The following is a 19500-nucleotide window of genomic DNA, read 5'->3' as shown; positions in this document are numbered from 1 at the left end:
CTAGCCCTGCTTGCTTTTCCAGATTTAAAAAAAAAAAAAAAAAAACCTAACTGAAGCTTTGAGTATTAAGTTACACAAAAATAGTCACCTGTTCGCCCTGAACGCTGCGATTTGCTCAGACGCGTTCGAGTGCAACAAAAAAATCCCTGTAATTATCAGATTTACGGGCCTCCATCACTCACTTCACAAATTCGCATCCAAATTGTGCAGCTACTTTGAGAGACAGAGGCATTTCCTGCTTCCAAGGAGATCCTTCATGAAATAATTTAATTAAGCTGCAGTTTGCCTCTAATCATTTAAACACTAAGTACCGTCTTCCTTCCATAATCTTCTACATGCCAAGATCTGTTTAGATCTTTTTTTTTTTTTATTTTTTTTTTTTGCTAATCTTATTATTTGGAGAACCTGTCTGCCAGACCCCACAATGCACATAATTTTTTACGCCAGCAGATGGCACACTGGATTCTGTAGTCATTATAAAGTAGGAGGGTTCAGTGGTGCTGAGACACAAGTCCACGCTCTTGATCACGGCTTCGTGAGATACTTTAATTGGCTTGATTATCATAATAACATGCAATTGCTCCAACTGCTGCCCACGTCCACCGAGATACAACCAAGATTAGGTATTAGGGAAGTTATACAAAAGGTGAACGGGCTTCTAAATGAGTCATTGCTGAATGTAGATGTGGACCCCTTTGTGTGCTCATGATGCACACGCTCTGGAGGCCTATTTGTGCAGATTATTATTCACATTATTGTGTGAATATAGATGTTTGTTGCCCTCTAGCGGCCAAGTTAAATATAGCTACATACAGTAAATGCTACTTTTTTAACATTTGCTCTGGTTTTTTTTATATCTCCAATGTTTTTTTTTATACCTTCCTTTATTTGTAACATGCAAAGTAGACACATCATGCTGGTACTTCTTGTGTTATGTATGTAATTTTGGCACCTCTAGATCAGTTAACCACTTTATCATGTGTCATTGTGAATAAGCTGTAACACTAAAGGGTTACAGATTTTTTTTCTGATTTAATAAGAGGCACCATAATCAATGATTACTGGCCTGTGCGGTCCAATAACATATTAATAAAGTGTGTTTATCAACATTTTATCTCATCTGACAAATACTCTTAAGAGTGTTTTGCTCCCTTGTGCTAATGTGTGTGCTAATGGCACAAAATAAAACCTTTTCTCAGCAAAGGCTAGTACATAGGATGTAGGATGTGCTTCTGAAGTCCTGTATAGTTTCTAATAAATATTATTTTAGTCCAAATGTACATAGTTTTTCAATGTGTCTTTTATCTTTAAAAGTAGTCTATTTCAAGAATTTTTGTTGCATCTTTTTTACAGGCTTTTTTTTTGGTTAAACTGTCAGCTCAAACCCCTTAAGCTAACAAAACAATTTAAAACAAAGTCAGGAACCCTGGCACCTTTTAAGGAAAACACCCCCTGTTGTGAGTGTTTTGGATGCATTGGGAGGGCTTTGTAATGCTCAATGGTTGATTTAAAAGGTCAGTTAGCTGCATATTCAATAGTGAGACAGTGAAACAAAAGAATGGATGGAGGAATTCTAAGAATGGGCTACTTAATATACACCGATGTAAATAAACTGGGCAAATGAAAGGAGCAGGAGTGGCACAGAACTTACTTGAACACAATGGGAACGTCTTCAAGGGAAAAAAAAAAGAAGTCCAGTCACCCTTTTTCAAGCTCCAGAGACTGGGGAAAATAGTATTAAAATTCAAGTTGCTTCCTAAAATTCCTTGTGATTGCTTCCCGACATATCCCTCTCTTAAGCTTCTCACACACCGTCACTGTCACCCCCCCTTGTGTGTCTCTCCATCCCTTTTAAAGCATAACCATATTTGACTGCAGGTCCTGCAGCAGCACACCTCCACAAACTCCACGCGCTCTCCTGTCAAAATGCCAGACTGTACCGATGCTGTGCCAGCACCATACCAGGTTATCAAAGAGACATTGACAAATGGTGAGTTCAGACAGGAATAAAGTGTAATTTCAGATGCTTTTTGTTCATGCTTGCATTCAAAGTCATAAAATTAATCAGTGGGTTTTGCTTCCAGTTTCTAGACGGTGTGGCAATGCATAAATAAAATATCATTGTATGATGCGCTCTCAAGTAAGATTTATTAACTGTGTTTGGATTTGGGTTAAATACTGGTAACTTTACTGTTGTATTATGCACAATAGCCACTGCTTACTTTGAGAGTTCATCTAGTTTAAGAGTGTCTGTTGGGAGATCGCTGGGTCCAGTTGGAGTTAATGCTAGTTTTCAATTGATTGCATCACAAGACTAAGCGTAATGACATTCTCATGGGTCGTGTATTGTAACAACAATGCCCTGAGAAGCATAAATACATATGGGGTTTAAAACAGACTCCCTATAGAGGAGGGCAGGTACATTCCAGCTGGCTGGTTTGTGTTATGTGCATGCAAGAAGATATTTGGTCTGCGTCCACGTGCAGCAGCGATTACTGTCAGTACAGCTGCTCTGCAGATTACTCACTCATGCTCTCGTACTTCACCAAAGACAGATAAAAGCCGCAGTGGAGGTTGAGTTGAAATATATTATTATCAGGCAAGACTTGAATAATCCCTTTGATCTGGATTATATTTAGATATATTTCTCTGTAGTGTATTTGTTTTACACGTCTCCATATTTGCACAAGTTAAAATTAAGGTCCTAAAGAGAAGGGTCTGATCTCAAATCTGACTTTGTGTTTCAGTGTCAGAAAGAAGGGGATGGAGAACTGTAAAGATCTGATGGATGCCTTCCAGGCCTGTATAAAAACATTACTGTAGAAATTCTAGCATGCGTATTGCAGGGTGAATATTACTTTGAAGGTAGTTTATCCAAATATTTTTTTAATTACATATTACATTTTCCTGCCTCATAACTTTTTCCATCTGGGTTTATTTTGCAGTCACACCTTTACCTCAGGTTCTTCACTGTCCCATCCCTTTTTGCAGTGAAGAGGGGTTGTTGCTAATTAATTTCTATATACTTCTACTTATTATGTTATAGTTGTTGTAATTATGGACTATAAAACTAATTAGCTCTCTATGCATAGCAGTTTTGTATGATACCTTACAATAAATATAAAAACTTGTCTTTTTACAATGCACAGTATATTGTTTTTCTTTGTAATCACTGATGTAATTATATCAGCACCTTTTCTATTTTCTTCAATTATTACATGACTGGCTGCTGGAGCCTCTTCACTGGTGGACCTGTATAGACAAGTTAATAGAATTAAGAAGAGCTTGTTAATCTCTGCTTAATCCCACTTTAGTACCTACACAGAGCAGTCTAATGTCACTTTTGTAGTCTAAGTGTGGGGATTGGTGAAATGCACTAAGATCAGACTGGAGAAAGACCCTGGAAAAGACGAGAGCGACAGAATTAACACAGAGTATTTTTGCAGGTTTATGCAAAAAAGCAAACATCATTCACAGCCTGATAAGTCTTGTCCCCCCTACCAGCCGCCCACCCCACCCCCCCAGGTTTGCTTCTTCAAATCCCACAAAATAATGATTTTTACAACGTATCTGGCCTCAGCATAGAATATGTAAGGATTGGAAGACTTCATTCAATTGCTCCTGCAGGGCCCTCGTGTAAGCCTACTTACATTCTTTCTTTTTTTTCTATCAGTAGCAGGATGACTATCTTTTTCTGTTCCATTTCTGCACAGTGGTTAGAGACAAATCCTCATGACTGCGTGAAAATCAACCAGCTAGACGCAGATGAAGATGGGCTTTGGGGAATTATCCACCCACACACAACATTTCAATTTGAGATTTTAGAGATTTTTGAAGGCACTTTATGGATGATATATTCAAATGTCCTACTTTATTTATTTATTTAAATAAAGCTGTCATCTCTGAGTGATTCACTCAAAGTAGCACCCAATGCTTCTCTTCAGCCGTCCAGATCTGCAGACCAGGCCATTTGTTGTCTGGCCTTCTTTAAAGGGTTCTGCTCTTTGTAAAATAAATCTTTTTTTTTGTGGGTGTCAGTGAAGTTTAAATTTCCCATGGTAAGCACAGTCAGTTCAATCTATAAAGAGTGTTTTTATATTGTGTGAAAACTGACTGCAAAGGTGAAGAGAAAAACACTAAATGGGATATTTAAAAAATTGGATTTTGCAGTGGTGCAATGTAAAAATGACAATTAGTGCATTCAGGCTAACTAACAGACCTTCTTTCACAGCAGACATTTTGACTTGAAATAGGAAGAATGCAGGTGTTACTATCATTAAGCGCAGATCTGGTCCATCCAAGTGTCTTAGTAAGCAATGACAGTGTACCAAGGAGCCAGCGTGTGGAATTTTATTTAACCTTTATCAGGAAAATCCCAGTGACTGTAACCGCTGAGAAGATACATGCATGTAGATACTTGTTCAATGTGAATACCTTGAAAAGTGGTGATTCCTGGATGAACAGATGACTTAGCCTTTGAATTAGAGAACAACACCAGCTTGGATTTATTACTTTACTCGTTACTATTGTGTTCATCCTACTTTGTCATGTCTTCAGTTACAACAGCCTATAACTATCAGCAATGATTATAGTGTAATGAAAAACAATAAAGAAAGATCCAGCATTATCCGTTTAAAAGTAACATTTACATTAAACAAGTACTGTCCTAAAGTAAAATTCTGAGGTATCATATTGCTATATTACATTTCTAAATAGGTTCATTTGGATTTGGTATATGTGTAATACCTGAGGGATATCACACTGAAGTTGGATGATTTTTTTTTTTTTTTGTCATATTCGAGCTTTAATATCTGTGAAACCATTCACCTGATTTGGGCAGTTTTCAAGAATATGATGTGCCTTGTGCACAAGAAGCTGTAAATAAAATATCAGTCCTCTATCCTACCCGCAGAACTGTGGTTTCTACAGGCCTTCAAAATATGCTGTCAGAGATCGGACAACCAATTATTTTAGGGATTCAGGCATCCATCATTCTATGTTAGCTTGAGTTACACTCCTGACAGCCCATATGCATAGAGCTGTACTACTAGGTATTTATTCTAACAAAAATGAGGGATCTAACTTAAGCAGTTTTCTAGATAATAACATTTTAGCAAGGCCCCTCAAAAACAATGCTAGAAAAACGTATAAAAACACCTTCATTCTTTTTGTTTGCTTGTTTTTTCTTGAGAAAACTATTGACAGTAGCAACTTTTCTAATAATGTGATATGAATTAATATGGTGGTGGGGGTCTTCATTAGTAGGGGAAAATGGGGGCAACTGTAACACACTGAATTCCAAAAAAGCAGAAAGAAACTTACTCTGCACATGCTCTCTCTGAATGCTCTCTCTGCCTGTGGAAGAAGTGCAGAGTTACTTCTGCACAAAATGATTTTGATGTACTAAAGTAAGTTTTTGGATGTGTAGTATTTTTCTTCTGCTGTCTAAAGTTTAGATGATCATGGATTTAGACTTATATGAATTTTATCTCTGGGTTATCTGTTAAAATTTAACATGAACGATCCATAACAGGTGCTGCTTGCTAGAATACAAGATTGTAACATTGGTGCCATATCGGGGGGGGGGGGGGGGGGGGGGGGGGTTAGAAAATGGATCCATTTCACTAGATTTTAATTTAAAATGACATTTAAAAATCTTTTTTGTGTAAAATTGTGCCTACATGTTGACAGAAAGTGTGAAGGAGCTGTCAGTTTGTAGGTATAATCTATGTATCATGCATTATATCACAAATAAATATTTCATACATTTCACTTGATACATTTCACATGATCTCATTGCATTGTTCTGTTAGGATCTGTTATGTTATCTGGTAATATCTTAACACTGAATGTGATCAAAAGTTCAGTTAAAAACTGTTTTTGACTCATCAGATCATCTATGTATTTGAGTAAAATCTACTCAAGTTATAGAATTAAAATACAGTTGTCTGTAAAATTGTTTCTAAGTTTCTGTGCCTTGAATGCACAGCTTTCAATGCCCCAACAGCTAAACAAAATTAAATGTATATAGGCTAAACATTTCTTTAAGTTACATAATTAGACAGAACTACAATAAGGTGGATACAGTGAAGATTGCTTCAGTTTGAGATATAATAGATTAATATGTTTTTTCTGTGTTAAAATTGCCCTGACCTACTGTTACAATTGCCCCCACTCTTGGATTAAAATGAATATTGGAGTCTTGTCATGATTATTGAAGAGTCATCACTTGTATGATTAGTTAGTGCACATATTCATGTTCCTTTTCTCAAAGATGAGTGTATTTCACGTACTCTGTGAGTTATGAAGGAAAATGTAAAAAAATGTTACAACTGCCCCTGATCCCCTCCTCCATTGTGCTGGTAATCATATTATAATGAGCGAAGCATATGTATGTATCCTACGTTTCCTACCTCCTCCTGGGTGAGTGGACCGTTCTTGATCAAACTTGCATAAACATTGTCTAAGGGCACTGTCAGTGCCAGCATCTACACGGCATATGCAAATATTTTATACAAATCCTACAGTTGTATATATTTGTGCATTTGACCGTTCAACTGAGCATAGAATCGAAAGTCAGGTTAATTTTTTTTCTCTTTTTTTAAATTCAGTCCAACGAAAGTGATTCATAGCGACTGTTAAATGTTAATTTTTAATTAAATTATCCACGTTACACCACTAAGTTGTGCTACACCTCAAATTTGACACCTCGTACGAATAAATAATAAAACAAAATAGGACCCTGCAGCATCCCCTAACGAGCTGCGTCCCATCCGCTGCCAGTGTCCATGTGTACAAATGCCTTTGATTTAAAAACAAAACAAAACAAAAAACAGTAAGGGAGGTGTCCTCTGCAGCTCCCCGGGGCCCACGGCGTGCCCTGTGCTGCTGAGGTGAATGCAGAGATAAGCGTATTTTGAGGAAGATGATCGGGAGGAGGAGGAGGAGGATGAGGCTGAGGAGGAGGGCGGGGGAGGAGAGGAGAGGAGAGAGGATGGAGAGGGAATGAGACCCGGATGCTGATGCGAGTGAGGCGAAGGAAGGAAGAGGGGAGAGAAAATATCGGTTTACGGCAAGAAAACCGAAGGGAGTGTAATTCAAGGGGGCCTTTTACCCTGCATGAACTGTCATCAGAAGTGAGGAGGGGGATACAGCAGCTGGTTATCGCGCACCTATACCCGCGGATATCTGTGTTTTTCTTGTTTTTTGTTTTTATTTTTTTGCACCTGTGTATCCGCCGGTGAGGGGAGGAGGACACGCCAAAGGAGAGAGGAGAAGATGCTGTGATCCGCTACTTGCAGGGGATGTAGAGAGGGAGAGTCAGGGAGGTGGGGGGGGAGAGGAGGACGGCGCTACGCTAAAAAGATGCTTGTTTTGCGGGGAATACGCGTTTCACCTCGAAATATTGCGAGAATGCGGCGGCCGTGTAATAAATCGTACCATTTGGCGAAGCCTACAAACTTCAGGCGGTGTCGGTTTTTTTGACAGGCGGCGCGAAGCGAGACGGCCGTCGGTGAAGGCGTTGAAGCTAAAGCTAGCCTCGCTGCTGTGTGGGAGAGCGGCGGCGAGGCTAAAATAGCATGTTGTCGGACCTGTAAAATAGGCCTGGCACAGAGGAGGAAAAAACAGTGATATCATTTTCAGTGCAAACACACACTTGACGTATTGGAGGTTTTGTCCGTATACTCAAATAAAACAAATAAATAAATAATACATAAATATTTGAGGCAGACCTGAAAACCTGATTGTTTTAATTAAGGCTATATAACGGTAAGGTTTTCTCATTACCAGTCACATACAGTTAACGTCATACACGTAACAAGGTGCGAGTTATAGAAATAAGCTAATGTACATAAATAAGACTCGTTAGTTTGCCTACCTTGTCACGTTTATCTGTAGGGTAGTGGTCGGTATTTTAACGCAGAAAACACCCTAGCAACTTAAGGCCATGTCAGTTCCCCTGCTTTATTCTACCAATAGCAAGCTGTTTTGTTGAAAAGAAAAAAAAAAAAAAACATGTTTACCGTGCTTCAGAAGAAACATTTATCTCGGTTTCGATGAAAAATGTCCACCCAGGTGTTGTAAATCAGCTGCAGTTTCACTTGTGCGTTTTTTACATGTTCATTAAGTGATTTCAGAGTTAGCAGTGTTACCACTGACATAAAAGGCAGACCTTCTTTGTTGAGCATCGTCTTGTACTCCACAGCAACTTCTGCATAAGCCGTACAATATCACAGTAATTGCAATAACCACAGTGCAGTAAATAGTAATCATTGTGTGTAAGAGCAGTATGAGTAAGGAACTGTCTCTAAGTCAGTCAGCTCAATATGTTGGGCCCTATCGACTGGAAAAGACTCTGGGGAAGGGACAGACAGGTGAGTATGCCAAACTGTTCCTGAAATTAAAACTAATACTTTGTGTACTGTTAAAACTGTTCGCCATGTCCCCTTTCTATCTCCCATGCGTGTTTGTGACTTATCTCTTATTCCATTTTTCAGGACTGGTCAAACTGGGGATCCACTGTATTACAGGTCAGAAGGTAGCCATCAAAATAGTCAACAGAGAGAAGCTGTCTGAGTCAGTCCTGATGAAGGTACAGTGTGACGCTGTTGAAGTTGCTCACAGTGACGATAATGATGACAAATTCATATATACATATATATGTATAGCATGGTGTGTTAAGATATTAACAAAATGTTCCATATTCTCTATATTTATCTTCTATACTAGATAACAATTAACCTCAGTTCAGATGTGTGAGAAACAACTCTGGCTGGCTCATGAGCTCTGCTTCAAAATCTTTCTCTTTCGATCCTTCCCTTCTTTCTAACCAGGTTGAAAGGGAGATTGCCATTCTGAAACTGATTGAGCATCCGCATGTTTTGAAGCTGCATGATGTTTACGAGAATAACAAATATCTGTGAGTTCCCTCTGCATTCAGAAAAGCCTTGCTCTTTGGCTCAGTCTGCATGCTTTCTAGCTGAATACTAATCTTTGGTGTGGGATGAGTATAGATATTACAAGAAGAACAGTAATAATCTGCTGTCATTACTGTAATATTTACTTTTCCTTCATCCCCAACTTTTTTTTCTCAAAAATATGTCTTAATGAAGAATATATCTTAATTCCTTTAATACCTTTACAAAACAACTATTGGAGTAGACATACGGGTTGGCTGAAAGTGAGTACAGTCGCAACATTGCAGTCCTAGAATCCAACATCATAAGCTTATTATATCAACCCATTTGAAGTATCTAAGTTGAAATAGTTTTTCTTGTACACTTGTCCACTTCCTGTCACTTACACCACTTTTCCACCGATGTGGTGCCAAACCAAGAACCTCACATTTTGTTCCCCCTCATTTTCACCAAAATTGCAATCTCTAACATCCTTTTCTATGGGATGGGCTACATCAGAATGACTGGCAGAAATAGCCCACAGATTGCATCCGATATGATGATATGAATGTTTTCCCATGAAAACAACACCAACCTTTGCAGTGTTTGGTTCTCAAACACGTCAAAATGTCGGCTGGTTCTCAAAAAGTACCGGAGCAGAACTGGCTCTGCACTTACGCCAGCACCGCGTCAGTGGAAAAGAGGTATCAAAAGTGTAAGTTCAAATTACACTGTTGTCCCTGTTTGCCAACAGGTACCTGGTGTTAGAGCATGTGTCAGGAGGAGAGCTTTTTGACTACCTGGTGAAGAAGGGTCGGCTAACTCCGAAAGAGGCCAGGAAGTTCTTCAGGCAGATCATCTCTGCTTTGGATTTCTGCCACAGTCATTCCATCTGGTTGGTTTTTGCACAGAGCTATGATAACCATATTTTAGTCAAGTTCATATGTAGGATGGTGAGTTAGGGCTCCTCTGCTAATTTGCAAAGCTATTTTGAGCTTTTCTCTTTAAACAATAAAAAACTGTTGACTGATGTAATAAATGAGTGAAGCACAGTATAATTCTGTGGACACATTTTCAAACCCATACAGTTATACTTGCACTAAAGTGCTATGTTAACTGACATTAAGTCTAATAGTATCTGTTGCATTTGTGCAGTCACAGAGACCTGAAGCCTGAAAACTTGCTCCTGGATGAAAAGAACAACATTCGTATTGCTGACTTTGGCATGGCCTCCCTGCAGGTGGGAGACAGTCTGTTAGAAACCAGCTGTGGGTGAGTACCAGCCCTTGTGTTTGAGCTTCATGAATGATGTGTACATATGTAAATGGGTCATATAATCAATTTCAACCACTTGATGTAAATGTATATTAGAGCCACAGAAGCTAAAGTCATCACATTGACAACAGGAAACATACAGTATATAAAACACAAATCGAATTTTTTTTATACTGCTTTAATTTGACTTTCTCTTTGATTTCAGGTCACCACATTATGCTTGCCCTGAAGTTATACGGGTATGTATCCTACTCTGATTCAATGTCTTTGTCAAATGTTCTCATCTGTAATGTAAATAAGATATTAAGTTGTTTTATTTTTTGTTTTTTTAAAATTGTGATAAATAGCTCCAAAGCTACATGATCTAAACTAACCGGTAACATCAAACTTTTAATGGAAAGTTCAGTCTGTCTCTTGAGTTGTTTTTATGAATGCTCATACCTTTATTGTGAATAAATCTTTAGCATTTAAAAGATTGTCCAGTTTTATCGATATTGGAGTTTTAGACTGAGATTGACTAAATGGATTTCAGTGTTTCTTTCAGTGTTTTTCAGCCTTAAATCAGCTGAAATCATCTCAATGATGGGTGCCAAATGTTGTGAATCATTTTTGTATTGAAATAGTCCGTGATGAATAAATTGAGAGGGATTGTGTCTTTGGCAGGGGGAGAAATATGATGGGAGGAGAGCAGATGTGTGGAGCTGTGGGGTCATCCTGTTTGCCCTACTGGTGGTAAGTCTTTTACTAATGTTTTCACAGTGTGCTTTAGTCTTTTTTTAAAATCCCTTGCTCATATGCTTTTGCAGTTCTTTCTTGCCAGGTTTTGCCTTTTTTTTTTTTTTTTTTTCATCCAGTCTGTTTTTCTGTCCTTTCTTGTTCCTCTCGCTCTGCCCTACAGGGGGCCCTTCCTTTTGACCATGACAATTTACGTCAGCTCCTGGAAAAGGTAAAGAGCGGGGTGTTCCACATGCCTCACTTCATCCCCCCGGACTGTCAGTCCCTGCTGAAGGGAATGATTGAGGTCAACCCTGAAAAGAGGCTCACGGTATGAGACTGTTCACATTAGTCCAAACTTCAGATGCACCTGTGTTAAATCACCTACCTTGAACTGGGATTGCCTCTCCTTCTATCCTTTTAACTCTAAAGTGATTGAACAGTGCTGTTCCTTATCTTTGCTTTTACCCTTTTTTTTGCTGGATCTGTGCTCTCGTACTTGGAAAGATAATAGCTAATATATATTAGAGGCACAGTTGCATTTCGTAATTTCGTACGTGTTTTATTGGTGCATTGTGCAATAATTTTCAGTCAGGAAGATGCTTTGTAGTGGCAGGTGCTGAAGCCTGTTTGCAGAACATGACTGAGACATTTAGAACTAGTTCAGTAATATTTCTAAGACACGCAGAAGTGATTTTCTGTTAAACCTTAGAAAGCAAAGTTGAAAATTTACATTTTAATGGCTAATAATCCAAAAATCACAAGATTTGCGGATGTATGAAAAAAAGATCTGATGTGAACTGTTTACACGGCACGGCTCTGTGGCCATCTGGCTGTTAAGACTGTAGAAACTAATGGCCCCATCTGCCCTGTCACCCCTTACAGCTAGAGGCCATCCAGAAGCATTCCTGGTATCTGTGAGTATACGTTCATTTTCTCGTACGTGACTGCTGTAGTAATCGCATTTAACCATGCACTGTACATCTGTGTCCTTCCTGTTTGTTTCATTTTGTGTGGCTCCTAGGGGTGGTCGTAATGAGCCGTGTCCCGAGCAGCCTCCTCCGAGGCGAGTGTGTGTGAGGCGAATCTTGTCCCTGACTGAGCTGGACCCAGATGTGCTGGACAGCATGCACTCGCTCGGTTGTTTCCGAGACAGAGTCAAGCTCACACGTGACTTACAATGTGAAGAGTAAGTTTTTTTGTTTTTGTGGCTTATTTTTTTTTAGGTAATTTCTAGTGAACATGATCAGTTAAAAAGATTGATTGTGTCATGAAATCCATGTTTGTGCAGCTGCATGAGCAGCCTGTTCAAAGCCAATCCCTTAGCTGTGTGAGATCTACACAGATTTTATATGGAGTTCTCTAACTTAATCACATATTGTTCTTTTTTAAATCATTCCTATGATATTTTAGACATTTCATCTCATCCAGTGAATGTTTTTCTCTTTTTTTTTTTTCCCACAGAGAAAACCAGGAGAAAATGATCTATTACCTTCTGTTAGACAGGAAAGAGCGGTACCCCAGCTATGAGGATGAGGACTTACCTCCACGCAATGATGTAGGTCAGTCATTAGGGGGCAGGAGGGATCCACTCAAGGAAGGATGCTACAGTTATCAGGCTAAGTTCCTGAGAAATCATTTTACCACCTTTTGCGAGTCTGGTGTCATTCCTGTATGATCAGTTCTCCTGCCAGTGAACTGGGATTACTTGAGATTATGCTTTAAACATTGTTAAGTTATTAGAGTCTTATTACTTAATAAAATATTGCACTGACCAGCTTTACCATTAGAGATCAACCATAAAGCAGTATGTCCCCTCTTGCCCTTGTGTTGTATTTTTAGCATGTTTAGATGTTTCTATACTATAAGTTGTCATTGGCTTTTACTGTGATTGTACCAGCCTTTGCAGGACATCTGCAAGCTTTCTCTATGAGATAAAACTGGAAGGGACAGTGATTCTGCAAGTGCAAATGAAGCTAAGTTTATCACAGTCACAGATGGCGCAGTGAGCAAAAGGCCTGTGATAGAATTGCTTTGAACATGATCAGAATTTTCAGAAGAAATTTCTGAAGCGTGAAAAACAACACAAATTCTAAAATGAAAATCAAATTTGTAACGAGTTTGCGATGGCGTTCCTCAGCAGACCCTCCTCGAAAGCGCGTCGACTCTCCTATGCTGACGCGCCACGGACGTTGTCGTCCCGAGAGGAAGAGCCTGGAGGTCCTGAGTGTTACTGAACAAGGGTCTCCTACCCCACCTCGCAGGGCCCTGGACACAGCTGCGCACAGCCAGAGGTATGGCTTATTATTCATACACATATACAGTAAATACACACCTTACTCAGTATTTTTAGAGTGCGAGAATGCATTCTCACATACTTTCATGTTTTTTTTAACAACCTGTTAACGTTTGGGTCTCTTTGTCAGATCTCGCTCAGTCAGTGGAGCATCAACTGGTCTCTCCTCCAGCCCTCTCAGTAGTCCCAGGGTAAGGGTCTGTTAACTGACTTGTACATACTTTTACTGCATTATTTTTGAATACTATACATAATAAAATACTTGATTTCTGACAATCTGAATTTATATTATTTAACTCTCCCATATTAGCACTATAGCTTTAAGTCCAGTCTCAAATTTGTGTCCTGCAGTTAGGGCAGCTGTCAGTGTCAGCAGGGTACTGTGTAGATTTTAGGCTGATTGGGTAATAATAGCACTGTAAACAATCATGGTTTGGGACTTTGAGATATTGTTGACAGGCTGGGCAGTAATTTATTTTGCTTCAATTCACATTTACTTTGACTAGTTCTTTTGCCAACTATTGTTTTCCGTATTCTGTGATAATAATAAAAGTGCATTGGTTTTGTTGTTTTTTGGGGTTTTTTTGCTGATGTCCATCTCTACATTAAACTGCTTTAAAAAAATCACTCCTTACAACCCCCTAAAATATCTATGTAACAGTCTCCTCAGTCATTTTTTAAACGTCTCACCCAACAGGAGGTTTGCATTTGTTTTCTGTCTTCATGTCACTTTTTGTCCCCCTCATGCATGAACTAGTTTAATAGATGATAGTTTGCACAATTTAACAGCTTATTTAGATACTTTATTGGATAGTTAATGGTTTGATTGTGTTTAAAACTGGATGAAAGCTGTCCCTAAATGGTCAAACAAAGAAACCTTAATTGTCAGCAATTACTCTAAAGTAACACCTTCACTGCCACTGTCCTCTGTCACTGCATTTTTAACCTTGCCACTACCACAACTGTCACTAAATGCTCACTTTCATTAGATTTAAATGGCACTTACTAAACACTGAAAGGGACCATATGAAAGATTTTGTAGTCAGCACTTGTAGAATTGCATTCAGCACTTTCACTCCTCACAAGATGCACTCTTCTGTCATTAAGCATGATATTCATTTCCATCCTTTCTCCATTTTCCATCCCTTCTCTTTCTTGTTTTCCATGCCCCCCCTCCCTTACAAACCCACACCCCAGTCCTATCAGAGCCCCGTCTTTACTTTCAGTCAATCAGATGTCACCTCTGCCACCGCTTCCCCCCTCACAAAGGAGTCCAAACAGGGAAGCACCACCACTTCTCGCTCAACACGGGCTCATGACAAGCCCAAAGCTCCTCCCAACCCAAAGACCCAGACCTTGCCCACCAAGGGACCTGCTGACCGACCCCACCTGCAGCCCATCAAATCCTTGCCTCTGCAAAACCCATCCTCCCACTCGCCTTCCCCTTCCCCACTTCTGTCACCCATCCCCCGTTTCTTCTTCCCTTCCTCCTCTGTCCTAAAGTCAGTGACTAAGAGCTTCTACCCAAACTCTGCCCACTCTGTGCCGCAGGTCACTCCCCAGGGCTCTCCGTTGCCCACACCCTTGGGCACCCCTGTTCACCACCCTCACCACCCCTCCTCCACCCCGCCTTCCTCTTCCTCGTCCTCATCCTCCTCGCGGGCGGAGGGAGGGGGAGGGGTGGGCTCACTGTCGCTGACCCCACCTTCCAGCCCAGGCGGGGGAAGTGGCATGGCTGCCAGCAGCTCTGCCCACTGGAGGACTCGCCTCAATTCTTTCAAGAACAACCTACTGGGCTCACCACGCTTCCATCGACGTAAATTGCAAGGTCAGTTCTGTATGTTTACTCTAATATTTTGTGGGAGTTATGCTTTTAGTGCACAGGGTTATAGCTTTAAAAGATTTAATTCTTTCTAATGCACTGATTTCAGTTTTCAGCTTAGAGTATTCTGGACTTCTGTAATGGCTGAGGATTATTTATCAAGTATTTTTTCTTTGGCTCCCATCTGTCAAACATTGATTACGCACAAATTTTTATTTTTTGTGTTTTGTCTCTGTCAGTTCCTACATCAGAGGATATGTCCAGTCTAACGCCAGAATCCAGCCCTGAGTGAGTCACAGCTCTATGAGATAAATATTTGTTGAGGTGTAATGTTCTCACGATATAAAGCTGTTTATTTGTGCTGTCTGTATCTGCTCATGCTGTGTATGTCTTTTGTCTGGCTACCAGGCTAGCTAAGAAATCGTGGTTTGGGAATTTCATCGGCTTGGAGAAAGAGGAGCAGATCTTTGTGGTGATCAGAGACAAACCGCTAAGTTCTGTCAAGGCCGACATCGTCCACGCCTTCCTGTCTGTGAGTATTTGACGTGGTCTGTCCTTCACGCCTCTCGCTATCAAAGCATGGCTCTGGCTGGAATTGACTTGCATTCTCATACTGTACACACTCCATTTCTCCCATTATTTCAGTTTTCTCTTTATTTAATCTTTATTTAATCTTGCTCACTCGTGGCATGTAGATGGATCACTTTGCTTTCACCAATGGCTCACTCTTTCTCTCTCCTCTCCTCACCCTCACCCTTTGTCTCCCTATACTCACGTTTGCCCCCATACCTCTCCCGCCTCGTAAGTCTGTCGGTCTCTCTGCTTCTTCTCTGTCTCCCCACCACACAGATCCCATCTCTCAGTCACAGCGTCCTCTCACAGACCAGCTTCCGAGCCGAATACAAATCCTCCGGCGGTCCCTCCGTCTTCCAGAAGCCCGTCAAGTTCCAGGTGGACATTGCCTTTTCCGAGGGCGAGAGGGAGCGGGACAGGGAGAGAAACGAGAGGGAGGGCAGGAGGGAGACAGGAATTTACAGCGTGACATTCACCCTCATATCAGGCAAGTAGAGCAGATGCTAAACCCCTTGAATTGTGGACTGAATTAAAGGTCATATATATTAACCTTTCTGATAAATTTATGTAAAAAAAAAATCATTTTTGGAAATCTGCTCAATTGCTTCCTGGTGTGAAAAGTTATACGAAAGAATCAATGATGGCAGTAAGTATAGCTATAGCTAGAAGATGGTTGGCTAAGCTAAGAAAAAGTCAACCTATAAATATAATTAACCTTCTTGTTAAAATACTCCTGACTTCTTGAAGTAAATTGTGTTTTAGGGCAGTAGTTCTGCATTGAAACTGGGGACTGATTTATGTGAGGCGTTTGGTCTGTTTTCATCAAATTAAGGGTTTTTCAAAAAATAACTTCAAGCATAGAAAAAGTAATTTGAAAATATAATTGATTTGGTTGTATATTGAAAATCTGGTAACATTAATATCATATTATTTTAGAGCAATAACTACCCTAAGTTAAATGTGTGTCGTGGCTCATCTTCAGGTCCGAGTCGCAGGTTCAGACGAGTGGTGGAAACGATTCAAGCTCAGCTTCTCAGCTCCCATGATCACCCACTGGTGTCAGCCCTATCTGGTGAGATTGCTTAAGCATAAAATACTTTTCCACACGCTACACTAGAAATTCACTTTTTTCACCTTTACTCTTTATAGCTAATTTCCAGCTCCATATCTGTTCTTGGACTTTACTAGAATAGCTTTCCATGATTCACAGTTCCAAGAATATAGTGGTGAAGGCAGAGGATAGAACAATAGCTGCCACCTCTATCAGCTTCTTTCATTCACACCTGCATTTGTAGCATTGACCTGTGGAGCCTGTGGATTGTAAACATTCGGAGTTACTTTCCTATTCCCTTCTCCTGATCCCTTCCCAGATGAGAAGAACGGCAGGCCCCACGGGACCCCCACCCGCCAAAACTCGAGGCGTTCCGAGGGTGGGGGCGACAGGTGCGAGTGGGGTGACCGAGCAGATGGTGGAGGCATAGGAGGCAGCGGGGGAGTTCTGCAGCGCAGAGGCTCGGCCAAAGAGAGAACCCGACTGCTGTCCTCCAACGGAACCCAGTCCCAACCGTAGGATAGAAAGTTAGACCGCACAGCAGGATGCCTGAACTACACCAGAAAGAAGACAGTATAATTTCATCTCCAGTTATCCCTGCAAGCCATGAGCTACTCCTAATCTTCCTTGTCTAAGTTACTGCAGGTACTTGACCATGGAGCAAGGATTGAGCCTTTTCCCCCCATCGTGCATATTTTTCCAACTTGAGATTCTACCGATCTTATGATCACCAGGATTCCTACCCTTAAATGAGAAAGAAATATTAACAAACCACCCTTTAATGAAAAAATAGGTGAATGAGCAGTTTGGTATCCACCATAGATACAGCTTCACAGATCAAACTAGGAATTTTGAAGTACTAATGTGCATGCCAGTTAGCAAATCAGCCTGCTAAAGGATGCTGATACGATCAGATAGGCTAGTCTGCCATATCATTGTAATAAAGTATCAAACACCACAAAAAGAAACAAGTCTTGTGATGGTTCTCAAGATTACTCCTAAAATTAATCAGCGCGCTCATATCACTATCAAGCAACATGTAAACCCACCCGTGCTAAAAGAAATAATGCATCTCAGCAGAAGAATCCTAAAGAGTTAGCACCCTGCTGCCACCCTAGTGAGTGGTGATGAGCTCAATGACGGTCCTGTTTTTCTCCAGCAGTGTCTCCTCCTAAGGTAAAGAAAACCAACAAAGTAAGCTAAGTAAGTGAATGTGAAAAAAATATTTTTTTATTTAGTTTTTATTTACGTTTACATGTTTCTTTTTGAGGATGTCAGTAGCACAGTGATCGCAGTAAAGACAGCAGCTGAAACACTCCACAGTGTTCGACAGTGGAAGCTCTTTTTCGACAGGCATTCATTTAAAGTTAAACGTTTCGATTCTTTTGTATTTGCTTTTTACTCAGAGACAATATAAAACAATGCTTCTAAGATTTTTGCATTGGACCCTCGTTGCTCTGAAGAAAAGCGTTTGAACAGAAATATGGACGGTAATATATGAAAGCTTTTTTTTGTCACTATGCGTGAATAGTTTCATGAACCTCATCACAGCTGTTTGTGCCCAGATTGAATGAGAAGTACATTCCCGGCCTGTGGATCAAATGGAAACCTTTCTCGTCAAGCTTGTCTCCTGTTGCCATAGTATTCACATACTGACTTGTGTCAAAGCAAACGAACAAACAAACAAACAAAAAAAAGAGATACACACTAAGGAAATTCATCAATGGACGTATTCATGATGCTGGACTTTTAAAGGCTTGCGGCATCAGCTCCTTGTTGAACAGGACTTCCTAACCCCACGCTCGTCATTTCAATGTCCACCGACAAGCCAAGTATCCATTGCTGCACCCTTGCTCATCACTGAGAGTCGCCATTCTGCAAGCAGACGTAGCAACTCGGGACAGTCACATATTACTCCAGTACTCAGACTAGTCGATGTTCATCACAGTCTTCCATACAGTGCAATATGCAACAAGAGTGCAGAATGATTTCAGAGAGATACACAGTGCTACACTTTATTATTTTAAAGTCATTCTTTTTTTCTTTCTATCTCTCTATCATTTATGTATTTATTTATTTCTATTTATTTGGTTGTCATGTGTTTGTTTACAAACTAGATTTCATGCCAACAAAAATGTGTGAATAACAAACCGATATCTGTTCTGTTCATTTTATTTAATATTTTTTCTTTAGATGCAAAAGAACGACTTTGATAGCAGCAGTTGCTCTCATCTTACGTCCCCACTGAGCTTTGTCTGTATCTCACGTCTCTGTGACTCACGCTTATCTCCGGTAACTGGAATCTGTGTGTGAGACGGGTGGATGGTGACTGAATGAAAGTGAGCTGAGCACCTTGCAGCGGATGCATTTTGAGGTAGTTACATGTGGATCTTCCGACTGACCCAGTGATATTAAACTAACCAACACAGCCAAACCCTATCAGGCATTTATTTTCTCTCTCACAAACACACACATTGAATGCTTGCTCGTTGGCTTCATGTCTTGTCCTTTTGACCTGTATGTCCGCTTTCTCACCTCTGTTGTGTTTCCATCATCACAAGAGAAATTGTATGGAGTTGTTTGCCTCACAGTCCTTAACACACTTCCTGATTACTCACCGTCATCGGTTTCATCTTTCACGTGACCTTCACGTTTCATTGACCCAACTCTGGCTAAGATTGTAAACTATTCTCCATACATAAGGGTCAGTAGAATAAGGTGTTTAAAAAAAGAAATGTCTGTATCATAATTTAAATATAAAAAGTGCACTATTATAACTATTGCCTGTGATTAAAAAAAAAAAAAAGAACAATTATGATTGAATTGATGGTCAAAATAAAGAGAGAGCCACCTTATTGTTATGGTTACAGTA

The 19500-nt window shown here is 40.1% G+C and overlaps 2 protein-coding genes across 9 annotated transcripts in view; one reads left to right on the top strand and one right to left on the bottom strand.

Annotated features, from left to right (window-relative positions):
- LOC115798547 (proline-rich protein 12-like) overlaps positions 1-7964 on the bottom strand; it is a 24030-nt gene extending 16066 nt beyond the window's left edge. The window contains exon 1 of the mRNA XM_030755424.1: positions 7880-7964. The gene's annotated coding sequence lies outside the window, so the exon portion shown is untranslated. The remainder of the gene's footprint in view (positions 1-7879) is intronic.
- Positions 7039-19500, top strand: brsk1a (BR serine/threonine kinase 1a). 8 transcript variants are annotated; one of them, XM_030755432.1, is made up of 19 exons: positions 7039-8375; positions 8499-8593; positions 8835-8920; positions 9652-9792; positions 10053-10169; positions 10378-10411; positions 10836-10904; positions 11071-11217; positions 11772-11803; positions 11911-12075; positions 12351-12448; positions 13030-13180; positions 13313-13373; positions 14734-15010; positions 15244-15292; positions 15413-15536; positions 15854-16064; positions 16560-16649; positions 16948-19500. In XM_030755432.1, exons 1-19 carry the CDS (start codon positions 8291-8293, stop codon positions 17145-17147), a joined length of 2232 nt encoding a protein of 743 aa, XP_030611292.1. In that variant the 5' UTR covers positions 7039-8290; the 3' UTR covers positions 17148-19500. The 8 variants fall into 8 exon arrangements, with proteins under 8 accessions (XP_030611292.1, XP_030611291.1, XP_030611286.1 ...); XM_030755431.1 differs by having other exon boundaries at positions 16936-19500; XM_030755426.1 differs by having other exon boundaries at positions 14380-15010; positions 16936-19500.

Source organism: Archocentrus centrarchus, chromosome 19, assembly GCF_007364275.1.
Source record: "Archocentrus centrarchus isolate MPI-CPG fArcCen1 chromosome 19, fArcCen1, whole genome shotgun sequence".
Lineage (NCBI taxonomy): Eukaryota > Metazoa > Chordata > Actinopteri > Cichliformes > Cichlidae > Archocentrus > Archocentrus centrarchus.
Note: the sequence above shows the minus strand (reverse complement) of the source record. Positions and strands in the feature narration are given on the sequence as shown.

Bases quoted from the DNA above. Each gene is read 5' to 3' on its own strand.
- brsk1a (XM_030755425.1), top strand. From the start codon at position 8,291: ATGAGTAAGGAACTGTCTCTAAGTCAGTCAGCTCAATATGTTGGGCCC. The intron at 8,376-8,498 runs GTGAGTATGCCA...TCCATTTTTCAG, and splicing joins TCTGGGGAAGGGACAGACAG to GACTGGTCAAACTGGGGATC. The intron at 15,011-15,243 runs GTCAGTTCTGTA...TGTCTCTGTCAG, and splicing joins CCATCGACGTAAATTGCAAG to TTCCTACATCAGAGGATATG.